This window comes from Lissotriton helveticus, chromosome 6 (assembly GCF_964261635.1).
Source record: "Lissotriton helveticus chromosome 6, aLisHel1.1, whole genome shotgun sequence".
Classification (NCBI taxonomy): Eukaryota; Metazoa; Chordata; class Amphibia; order Caudata; family Salamandridae; genus Lissotriton; species Lissotriton helveticus.
Genome location: NC_136067.1, coordinates 1230972359 through 1230984514, shown reverse-complemented (window position 1 = coordinate 1230984514; position 12156 = coordinate 1230972359). Strand labels below are relative to the sequence as shown.

Genomic DNA, 12156 nt, shown 5'->3' with positions numbered 1-12156 from the left:
AATATACAATGGAAATGGCCCAACATAGAGGTTTACTGGATGTCATCACATGCATGCATCGGGTGCTGAGACTGCATTCTTGATATGGCTGAAATCCGAGACTAGTGTGGTTGGTACCAGACAGGCATTAATAACTATGACTAAGATCAGAGGCGCAACTAGAGCCAAATTTCGGGGGGGAGCTGAGAAAACATTTCAGGGGGGCTGAACCGTTAATCAGTAGGCAGAGTGGAGCTGCAGGGCCTCCAACAAGGGGTGAAACAACAGCAAGGCCTAATTAACATTCAAATGGTCTTTTAAAGACCTGTGAAACGTTCGGGTGTGGCTATGTGTGTGCCCGGGATCTGTCTCATCCCGGGCTGCCACAGAAGACGGGGGGGGCTGAAGCCCGGTGAGACCAATGGGTGTTGCGCGCCTAACTAAGATGGCTGGAAGCATGGAGTACTGGGAGTTGACTCGTACACAGACTCCAGAGGCATAGAATGTTATGGTATGTTATTTGAGTCTTGATATAAAACAAAACTCGTCCCATGAGGGAAATCTGGGCGCTTGGTCAGCAGGTATTGGAGTAGAGGCAGTACTAAAACACCCAGGTTTTAAGGTGTTTTTATTTAAATTTAGTTAGACTTGAACATGCATGGATGAACAGAAGAAGTTTGTTACAGTGGAGTTGGCCAGGGTAAAAAAAAAGGCTCTGCCCCCCTGTTTAGAGGTGCAAATGCACCATTGGACGTAGTAGAGATTCATTGCTTGATCAGAGCTTCAAGTTTGGGACGTAAGGCGTGAGTCTGTTCTGAAGGTACTTTGGGCCAGAGTCTTGCAAGGATTTATCGGTCAGGCAGAGAAGTTTACTCTCTTATGAATGGGGAGCCAATCTATGGCTCTGAGTGTAGGTACTGATGAAGTCCTAGGAGTCAAGTTATTTACCATATGGGCCGCATTGTTTTGCACCACTTGCAGTTTCGATAAGAGGGATTCATTTGAGGAGAGGAACAGGGCATTGCCATAGTCTAAGCGGGTTATGACTACAGTCTGGATGAGTGTTTTACGTGAGCTCAATGAAAGCCACCAAAAGAATTTCTTGAGGAGACACATGGTACGAAAACAGGTTCCACATGTCTCAAACCCAAAGGACTTAACTAATTGGGTTAAGGGGGCTGAATGAATCTTGGGTGTATCTTGGCATAGATGCTGGTTGATGTCTGGTGAGAACAATGCATCAGTAGTTGCAAACGCACCCTGATATGGCATCTCTTGGAGGCATGTGGAGATTTGATAGCATGCATTCATTAGGCCCAGATGATGGCTGCACACTAAGATTGTATCCTCCATTGTGCGAATGTGTTGAAACTGCATCAAACAAATCAGTTCCAAGTAGAGGCTTGTAACCTTCTGGCCAGGGCTTTAAGTGAGCCGGGTCTCACCGGGTCTGAGCACCTGCATTTTTTTAAAGGATGTCTCAAAACGGGTCTCTATCGGCTCTGTTTTGTGCCCTGGAACATGCAGTCAATTTATTTCAGACTGCAGTGACAGCAGGCACATCATGTGCACTGCTCACACTGCTCTTTTCTCATCACAGGCAAAGTTATGGCATGACGTCATGCCAGGTGAGCATTGTAGGGGTAGGGAAATCCTTTAAAGAGAGTCACTTTCTCTCTGGATTTCCCTTCCATTTTTTAAACTCAGGAGCAGCAACATCAGAGGGGTGTCAGCAGGGCTTTAAGTGAAACCTTATTCAATATTATATACAAGCCATAGTTGCTGCTTATTTATCTTATGCAACTAACAACCATTGACAAAGCCAATAGTCCTGCCTTGTTGGACGTATGATGTCACTTGTTGTATCATATATCTGGATGCAATGACAGAAACAGCAAAATAAAGGTCGTGAGGCACAATATGCAAAGCACAGATTTTTAGCTGATGGGTTTTAAGCCACGCCCTTAATTACATTGGCCACGCCCCTTTGAGAGGCCCACCAGTTTTTTCATCCCACTTAAAGCCCTGCTTCTGGTCCTATACATGCACCAGAGGCTGGGACTGGACAGTAGACATCATCATTCTGAAATTGTCATTCAACCTAGAGGTTGTTTTTCGCAGGAATTTGTGGGAGTTGTGTCTCACACACACACACATGCACCAAAGGCTGCGGATGAACCATAGAGATGGTCGCTAGGTCTGGGCACGAAAGTAGACAGGAACCTTAAAAGTGGCTTCGCCTAGAGACTTGTGGGAGCCTTCTCACCTGTGCGCACAGGCACCTGCCAGAGGCAGTGCCTGAAGCCTAAGCTTGGAAGTTTGCACAGACTTGCAGCACATGACCAGCAAACACATAGAAAGAAGAGTGGGTCTGTATCGTGCAGCTACATTCTTCAGTGGTTTGTTTACTTTTTTGGGGGGCTCCAAAGATAAGCAGCGTAGGCTTCTGTTGCGAGTCATCTAATGCGATCGACAAGCCGACAGTATGCAGTTGCTAGCTCCTGGAAGCACCGCAGGGAGTGGCATTAGATAGCCACCAGCGCAGCAGTAGTGCTAGCTAGGTTCGAATGGCCTGAGGGGTCTACTCAGTTCATTTTTATTACCAAACCTGGGTACAGGAGTGCATTTTACGTGCTTGCACCCACAATGTCATATTGACAGCGGGAGATCCGCCTATGGCAGGAGCAACAGAAGTAACATTGGCAAAGACTGACTTCGCCTTAGGGTGACCAACCGCCCGTAAATTCCACGGACTGCCCGTAATTTGGGCCTCATGTCCGTTGTCCATAAGGGTTTCTTTTACGGAAGCCTTTTGTCCGTAATGTCAGACATTGGCGTGAGCTGCCCCCTGCAAGCAGCCTGTAACTCTCACTGCAGGGGCCAGCTCACGCTCCTGCTGTGATCTGTGGCCTGCAGCAACCCCTTCCGCGACCTGGCACAGACTGCTATCAGGCCCATTATCATTCTGTATGGTGGCCTAATTAGCACATACAGAATGATAATGGGCCTCTCTGCCCAGTGACAGCATTTCAGATGGGGTGTTTTTTTCAGTGGGGGGAGAGGGGGAATGTAAGATCCGAGAAGCCTTCAGCTTTGATCTTTTTCTACACTTTTGGGAATGTGCAAACGCAAGTGTGTTTAACTCCCATACACAACAGAGGCAGTGAGTGCAAGGTTCTCTCAACCTAAAATAAAACTTATTTTTACTTGTGCTTGTGTTGATTGTCAATTTATTTATGCACTATTGCGCGACTTCCCCTGATGTGTACGCAAAACGTACCTTTTGTCTCGGATTTTTGTCCTGAATGTTTACCCTTTGTCCTGAATGTGTGCACTTACTGTCCTAAATTTGCACCCATGTCAGTTGGTCACCCTACTTCACCTGCCAGCAACCGAGTTGTGTTTATTGAAAGAGTGAAGTCAGGACGGCCGGGTGGGTGCGATGTGCAGGTGTTTCATGTGAAGAAGAGTTTGGTAGAAAGCAGCCAGAGACGTGCAGCGCCAATTCAGGGCGCAGCCTAAGGTGACGTCACGTGACGAGCAGCACCCTCATTGAGACGAGAGAAGCAGACGGGCGGCCCCCGCTTCCTTCTCTTCAGAGCTAAGCAGCAGCTCCCGCCCCCCACACACCGAGACCCCGCAAGACACAAAGGCTGAGCCGGATAGCATCAGCTCCGTGTCACCAGCTGTCCGCCGCCCTGCCTGGTAACACACACTACTCTCAGCCCCACCCACGGCTCGTCCCGGTTCCGAAGGGTTGCTGGTTATTGTGGGGGTTCGCCTGCTGCAGGGACTTCATCCCAGGAGTAGAAGTAACGTCGCACCGCCGCCTCCTCGCGGTCCCCTCTCCTCCCCGCGATGCTCGCCTCCTGCCTCCGAAGACTCCTCGCCACCAGAGGAGCTGCTGCTGATGCAGGTTGCCGCAGCATCGCCTGACTATGAGCTAGTAGGAGTGCCACGTTTTTTTTTTATTCCTTCTGTTCTACGTCTCCATGTTCAGCCATCGCTGCTTTTTGTTAAACACAGCTTGGGTGGATTTGACTCCGTTGCGGTTTGTTGTTAAATGTGCCGAAAATGGGAAAGAGCACGCAAAGCAAACGTTGCAGGAGACATATTCATTGTAAAGAAAACGAGGCAGGTCTTTGACTGCTAAATCGCACGCACTGATTGAAGGATGTCAAAAATCTAACGGGAGCGAGGAGGGTGGAGGCAGCTGCAACATCTTCCGTCGCTGAGGAAGCAATGCATCCGTTGGAATAAGTGGTTTGGGTTGCTGCACGACGTAGAGACAGCCGCCTTTTGACCCTATGCTGGGATCAGATTGTGTGCCTGCTGCTCAGTGACTGCGGCCCCCGGGCAGGGCGTCTCTCCCGGCAGCAGGACGCTGGGCCCCAGAAGGTGCCAAGATGACCCACTTGCAGGCCGGCCTTTCGCCCGAGACCCTGGAGAAAGCCCGACTGGAGCTGAACGAGAACCCGGACACCTTGCACCAGGACATCCAGGAGGTCCGAGACATGGTCATCACCCGGCCGGACATCGGCTTCCTGCGCACGGATGACGCCTTCATCTTGCGGTTCCTGCGGGCCAGGAAGTTCAACCACTTCGAGGCCTTCCGCCTCCTGGCACAGTACTTCGAGTACCGCCAGCAGAACCTGGACATGTTCAAGAACTTCAAGGCCACCGACCCCGGCATCAAGCAGGGGCTGAAGGACGGCTTCCCGGGGGTGCTCTCCCACCTGGACCACTATGGACGGAAGATACTGGTGCTCTTTGCTGCAAACTGGGACCAGACCAGGTAAAACCGCAGACACCAGTCTCTGGCGCACGTTCTCAATTTGCTGCGCACCCTGGCTCGCTCTTTTTGTAGGAGGTATTACTTTGCACATATATTTTTCCACTTCCTGCTTGAGTACATAGCATTTCCACGGGTCATGGTTAAGGACTGGTTAAAAGGCCTCCCTTCTTATAGCAGCAGATTGCAGTGAATAGAGGTGGCGAGATTAGACAATCCCCTTTTTTTAAATGAACAACAGATTGTGGAAGATGCAGTGATGCTCTCAACAACAGTGTCATGTGGCTCTTGATTCCAGGCCAGAGCTTTAGCGCACTTGGCCACGCCTCCTCCATCTTTCCTTGGGAATGGTAAACAATGAAGGGATGGGAGAAGGTGGTTGTACCACGTGGGCCATGGCGTATCTAATGTGAAGGATGCTGTTTGGTGTCTAGAAGCTGCTGTGAGCGAACAGGTCTCTGCTGTCTTGACATGGCTGTGTAAGGTCTAGTTTCCTTGGGAATGGCACCTTCTGCAAACTGTACCAGTAAATGAAGGGTCAGGGATTGTAGGTTAAAGCTGTGTAAAAGCAGGCATGCCTCTTAGCTGTCAGCAAATTCTTATCAGATTTATTAACGTTTACATTGGAATGAAATGAACGGCAACCAATGTCTGGTCATTATAAAGGAACCCGCATTAAGTTGCAATCATGTGAGCGGAAATTGTATGTTTTGTTGCTTAAGTTGGTCAGTTTTATTCCTTTTGCTTCTTCTCCTAATGTATGGCTTTTATGCCAGCCACCATATGACTCCCTTGATATTCTCCAATCTGCTCCTTGTTTCCTATTTCCAGTTGTTCAGTAATTTGCTCAAACTGATGCTTCCCTTCTGGTTTCCATGATGTGCAGAACAGACATCAATGATGAGTTAGTTGTGAATTGCTAGTTCTGGCTGGACTGTTTTCATGATGAGCAGGGTCAAGACTGATTTTCATATGGCTGGGTCTGAACTGGGGTAGCAAAGTGAGCTAAAGTACGATGACGGGTTCAACTGAGATCTAATAGTGTCCGGGGTGAGTGTCTAAAAAGTTTCAGCGCTTTGTCCATCGTCTCCTTGTGTTTGCTTGGTTTGCCCTAATTTGACAGGGTATGCCAAGACGTGGGTCCCTTGCTTACTTTGCCACTGGATTCAAGCTAGCTTGGCTGATGAGGGGTGTTACCCCGAAACGGGTCCCATGATGATGGTTTACGGTCCAGGGAAGACCTGACTTTGCAGTTCGGGCCGGACTGTTCCCGTGAGGCACAGGGTCAGGACTGATTTGCCTTGTGGCTTGGTCTGAACTGGGGTAGTGAAGTAAGCTAAGGAACGATGATTGATTCAACCCAGATATAATAGTGACTGGGGGGTGAGTGTTTGAAAAGTTTTAGCACTCTATCCATCATTATATTGTGTTTACCTTGTTCTCCCTAAGTCCCAGGATGCTTGTTTCCGGTCCAGGGAAGACCTAACTTGGCAGTTCAGGCTTGGCTGGCTTGGCAGTTCGGGCTGGACTGGGCTGGATTGGTTTGCATATGGCTGGATCTGCATTGGGGTGGTGAAGTGAGCTTAAAAAAGGTGATGGATTCAACCCAGATCTAATAGTGATTGGGGGTGAGTGTCTGAAAAGTTTCAGCGCTCCGTCCATCACCTCCTTGTTTTTTGCCACAGCTTGTTGATGGCAAGGGAAAAGAGCGGCAGGACTTGGTAGAAACACACACAATGTACTCTGCATACTCCGCTTAGTCAAATGAAAACACATACATTTGCAGTATTCCACTAAGATATTCAACCACTTCAAACAGAATTGAGATACATTATTCTGTTATTGCAGGCGGATGGAGCTATGACAGAGGCACACGCATTTTAAGAATAGGCAGTACCCTACCAAACAGCTACTACAAGGACATTCTTTTGCCCTGTGCACAGTTAACATCTGAACAATGCAAATGATAGAACGCACGCGTCATCTTTGGTGTCACACGCCACTGGAAAGTGGAACCATTCCTCTATAATGGTCCATAACATAACCGCGACAAGCACGCCAAGATATTGGAATTGAACGTAATCTATATTACCACTTAGCTTATTTTCAAGAGCTGTCAATACCAGCTATCACGGCAAGCGAGGCAGAGATAGGTAAAAGATTAATTCAGAAAAATATGGCTAATTAAATAAGATGGGATAAAATTATAAAACACATTTTTACAAGAATCGCCCTATTTCTCCTAGCTCTACCGTCAACAAAGTAATTTACCATCTTCCATCACCTGTGATCAGTGTTGTTAAGATATCAAGCATACTGTAAACATGGTAAGTTTTGACAGACGTGCAAAATACTTTTGTCTGTATTAAGCTTAAACATAAGATGTCTTAAAACAGTGGTCCTTTCAAATCCTTCCTTTGCCAAAATGGCACATCCCTCGGTACCCTTAGATGTTGCAACTTCTACCTGTTGTCTTATGGTGGCAAAATATTCCTAAGAAAAACAAGACAAAATGTGATTACTTATTTGTCATCATCGCTTCACTCCTCGCATTACCAAGCTGGGGGCACTTTTTAATAGCTCAGAGTACTGCAGAGGAGTCATACCAGGTAGCAAAAACTAGATTTCTTTTAGTGTAAACATCTGCCATATTAGGTGAGTGAAGTCACAGTCCTCGCGGTGACACACACGAGATCCAACTGGAAAGAAGTAGAAAGAATGTCCCTCGGGTTTTAGTATATGAATTTGAACTCCTCAAACATGGACGCGAATTAATCAAAACTGTCCATTAAAAAGTGAACACCAAAGGCCCTTTAATGTCAGGTGGCGGATATTACTAAACCGCTTTTGCAAACAATCCGCTTAAAATAAGTGGCAATCAATATCGAATCCTTATTGCCCCCTCTGGAGGTCATTAGCGCTGCTCACTACCCGTATTATTGACCTGACCTGTACCTAAGGTTGCATAATAAAATGAAAGACAATTGATTGGCATGTTTTAATGCCAGAAAGCAGACAGGCTTGTTAAAAGTCACCCAACATGGACTTGTAAAAATGTTTGTTGTCTCAGCTTTATGTCACTGCCACTGAACTAAACCTAAATGCATATATAATTTTGGAAAATAGGACCCCTTACATACACAATATACTTGCTAGTCGCAGGGAGATAAACAGTTTATGGAAAAAGTACCTAAGCAAGTGTATTACTCTCCACACAATATTCTCAGCAACAAAACAATTAGAATTTTTTTTACAATAAACAGATGTGCATTAATTCAGGAAAGAAAGCAAAAAATTAAGCGAAAAAGTATATGTACCAATATTAACATATTTATTATTTTTTGGTTTGTTTTTTAATTAATATCAGCAATATATTTGTTTTTAATTTTCTTAAAGAAGTAGTTAAAAACATAAATACAACAACAACATAATCATATGTCTAAATGAGACAAAACAATAATATTACAATTCATTATCCAATTAAATCTCAGTTGATATATTCAGTGTTGCTGTAGATCGTAGGGAGGCTAGAGGTAGATGAGAGCTACGCGCGTTTCTGCATGTGTGCCTTCATCAGGGTCCATTGTAGCAATAACCATTTATATGGAGAAGACTGCTAATGATCCAGCCACAACTATTGCTCCAAATCATTCAATTGGAATGTCTGTATTTAGAATTTATACAAGTTTTTATTGGACGCAAATGTTCCAACAAACGTCGGTTATATCCAGATCACGTTAAATGAAATGGTAGGTTCTGGACAGCCTTCATTTTACGAGTTTCACAAGGTAATTTAAATTTGTGCCCGTCTTTTAAAATTTTAATTACGACCATATTGTGTAGTCACATTACATATTTGAATATTTGGAAAGTATCAGATTGAGCCCGTCTTTCTACTAGTGATATACAGCCATCTTACAATGTCCGTGGCCTGATACTGACGCGGGAATCGGGTTGATAATGTAAATGCACACAGTAGTGGCTACAGTAGCATGTAAAGCATTCTGAGTGGCCGAGCCAAACTCAGAATTACACAAAGGTGACTGGTAGAAGTGAAGTGGACTTTTTGATCTGGTGAAAACACGTTAGGGGCTTGGACGTTATTTAGGGGTCGCCAGAGATCGAGCTGCGACCCCTAACTTGCCCCTTTGTGACCCCACCCTCAGAGGTAGCAAAATCAATGCCAGGTATTCAGTGACAGCCCGTCTTTGGGGACGTTGGTTGGGGCTCCACTCACTTTGTTAGTATTTTTTTACTACACTAATAGTGAATAATATTACATTAGTCACAATTAGTGTAGTAAAACATGGAGCACAATTAGGTGGAACATGACTTTCCCTGGAAACTGGGGTGAGTAACAAAATGCTTTTAAATGTCTATCGCATGGGTGCTCACGGGTGGGAGTGTTTACGTGAAAAAAGTGTATGTATGTGCAGGGGTGGGGGAAAGTGAAGGTCAATATGATTTCCCTTCCGCACCCCAGGCATTTTGGTGAATTGACGCCCATGGTTAGGGGCCTTCTTAACCCTTTGGGTGCTGGTGACGGAACTACTCCGTCACCAGCCACGGACGGGCTGTGCTAATGACGGAGTGGTTCCGTCACGGCCCCGCCGCCATGCCTGCGCGGCAGCGATTTCACGCCTGCGCTGAGCGTTCTATTGAACGGGCAGGGCCATGACGGAACCACTCCGTCGCAAGCACAGGGCGCCCGAGGCTTGTGGCGGAGTGGTTCCGTCACGAGCATGGCGGCGCCGCGCGGCGCCCCCTCCCCCCTAGCGCTGCGGTGGAATTACCGCCGCAGCCAAGGGGTTAAAACAAACCAATCAACCCAATGACAAACCTCATTTGAAAAACCTCATTCACCTGCAATATATTTAAGTTGTTGTTTCTCCCAGATATGCTTCTGAGGCTAAATTAAATAAGTGAAGTTGTAAGCCGGACATATGATGCACAACATGTTAGCGAGCAAACATAGAGGATGAAGCACAGATACAGATAGGAAGACTGGTCTGTGGTGTCGCAGCAGGCATACAGCTGATAGACTATATGCGCCTCGCAGTCTGTCAAAAGCATCAATAGCCATACACCTGTAGGAATGCCAGAGGCAAATTAATTTGGGTGGGTGTAGACAATTGGCACTTCCAAAGTATTGTCTTTGATATAAGCCAAGTACACATGTTTGCAGGTGACCAGACTCGGGATATAAAACAAGGGACGGAGGCCTCCTAACTCTTAGTTGGCACCACCTTCCAAATAAATGTATTCTGCAATGACCTGCCTCATGTCTTCTGCACCTCACCCAGGGCTTTAAGTGGGCCGGGTCCCACCGGTGCTGAGCCTCAGCAGCTGTTTAAAGAAAGTGTCGAAATGGGCCCCTCTCGGGTTCTGTTTTGTGCCCTGGCACAGGCGGTCCATTTTTTTCCGGATGGCAGTGGCAGCAGGCACATCGATGTGTGCATGCTCACATTACAACCTTTTCACTAGTGAAGAAGTTACGACATGACGTCATGCCAGGTGAGCGTTGTAGGGGAAGGGAAATCCTATAAAGAGAGTCATTTTCTCTCTGGATTCCCCTTCTTTTTTTTAAACTCAGGAGCAGCAACACTGTCGTGGTGTCACCAGGGCTTTAGTGGAAGGTTTTTCAATATTATATACAATCCATAGTTGCTGCTTATGTATCTTATGCAAATAACAATCATTGACAAAGCCCATAGCCCTGACTTGTTGTAGGTATGATGTTACTTGTTGTATCATATATTTGGATGCAATGACAGAAACAGCAAAATACAAGTCGGGTGGCACACTATGTTAAGCACAGATTTTTAGCTTAAGTGTTTTTAAGCCATGCCCTTAATTACACCGGCCACGCCTCTTCGAGAGACCCCCAGTTTTTTCATCCCACTTAAAGCCCTGTCCTCACCATTAGCCTAGCAATAACCCTGATTTGGTGGCATCACGGAGATGAGTGGTATTGGGTAGAAGTGACGTGATCATTTTTATTGCACATGTTGGAAAATAAATTCTTGCTCATGTGCCCTGCCTTTAGAATACTTCAGTTCATATCGCCTTCTTAACTACGACCTTCCCTCCTCAGAGAACTCCAACCCTCGTGGCAGTAAAGCAAGTGGAACGTCTACCTAGCTAATGTAGTCATTGCCAAACTCATCATGCTTGTTGGTATTTGTTCTTACAGAGTCAGCGTCTGGCAGGGTCAGTGCTAGCAACTTTGCCAGCCTAGCCAAAGAAAGTTTTTGCCTCCTCTGCTCCTCTCTTTCGAGGGTTGTGTTCTAATTTTGCTGCTTAATGTCACAATCTGGTGCCACTGTTGTGTCAGGGCCATAGTTAAGACCAAGCTCCAGTAATCCTTTGATGTGTCATGAAATTGCACAGAAACTTCAGAAAAATAAGATAGCGTCCTGAACTGGCGGTGCCTAGTGGCTTGTACAGGCAAGCCCTGTGGCTGGTCGGACATGTGTAGCGGACATGCCGCTGGTGCACCAAAGGCAAGCCAGTCAGCGCCGGACCGGGTTCAGGAACCCTGACCCATTTCAGCCAGAGGCAAGATCTTATACTGCAACGTTTCTGAATTTGTTGTGAACGACTGGTAACACAAATTGTCTGGTCATTTACCCAGGGGTGACATCATTTACCTGCAACTTTGCCTTTTCTACTCACACTAACTCTGGGCTGGCTAATGCGGTACAACCACTGCCAACTAATCATTTATTGACTAAGGATCATGATGGCCCTCATGGCGAGAAGCCTTCTGATGGGTACCATCTTACTTAAACCTTTAATTTATTTTAGTCTGAACTGTTGTTCGCTTCCTAAACATCAGCATTTAATTTCCTTCGGGGTTACAACCCAGATGCGCTATTCCTCACTAACACCTTGTTTCATGCAGGTTCTCTGCCAGACATTATTGCAGAACTTCCTGCTAATAATTCTTTAGTTAGGATAGATAGGCAAGATAAAATTGGCGGAGGAATTGCCATCATTAAAAAAAAAAGAACGACTACATATGCAAAATATATCAACTTCTGATCCCTGACTGAAGCTTTGACATTAAGTCTTTCCCTTACTCCCAAATTTACATTTTCTGGGGCCTTGGTCTATCATCCCCCCTGGGTACCCCAGAAATTGGTGTACCTCCCTACCTTATTAGTTCCTCATATTTTGTGTACTGCTCGGAGACATTAATCTCCATCTTGAGGACTTAAATAGCAATTGAAATACGTCCTTTATTGAGGATTTGGGTGTTTTTAACTGGGCACTCTTAAATTCAGTGTCTACTCACTTTGCGGGGCATCTTTCGGACCCTATTTTTTCTAACATAAAGGGCTTGATGATAGACCCTCCGCTTCAGCTCTGCTGGTCTGATCCAT

At 46.1% G+C, this 12156-nt stretch overlaps 1 protein-coding gene across 1 annotated transcript in view; it reads left to right on the top strand.

Annotated features, from left to right (window-relative positions):
* Window positions 1-3640: 3640 nt before the first annotated feature.
* CLVS2 (clavesin 2) overlaps window positions 3641-12156 on the top strand; it is a 294165-nt gene continuing 285649 nt past the window's right edge. Inside the window, exon 1 of the mRNA XM_078648939.1 lies at window positions 3641-4774. Within this exon, the coding sequence (XP_078505065.1) occupies window positions 4386-4774 (389 nt within the window). The 5' untranslated portion in view covers window positions 3641-4385. The remainder of the gene's footprint in view (window positions 4775-12156) is intronic.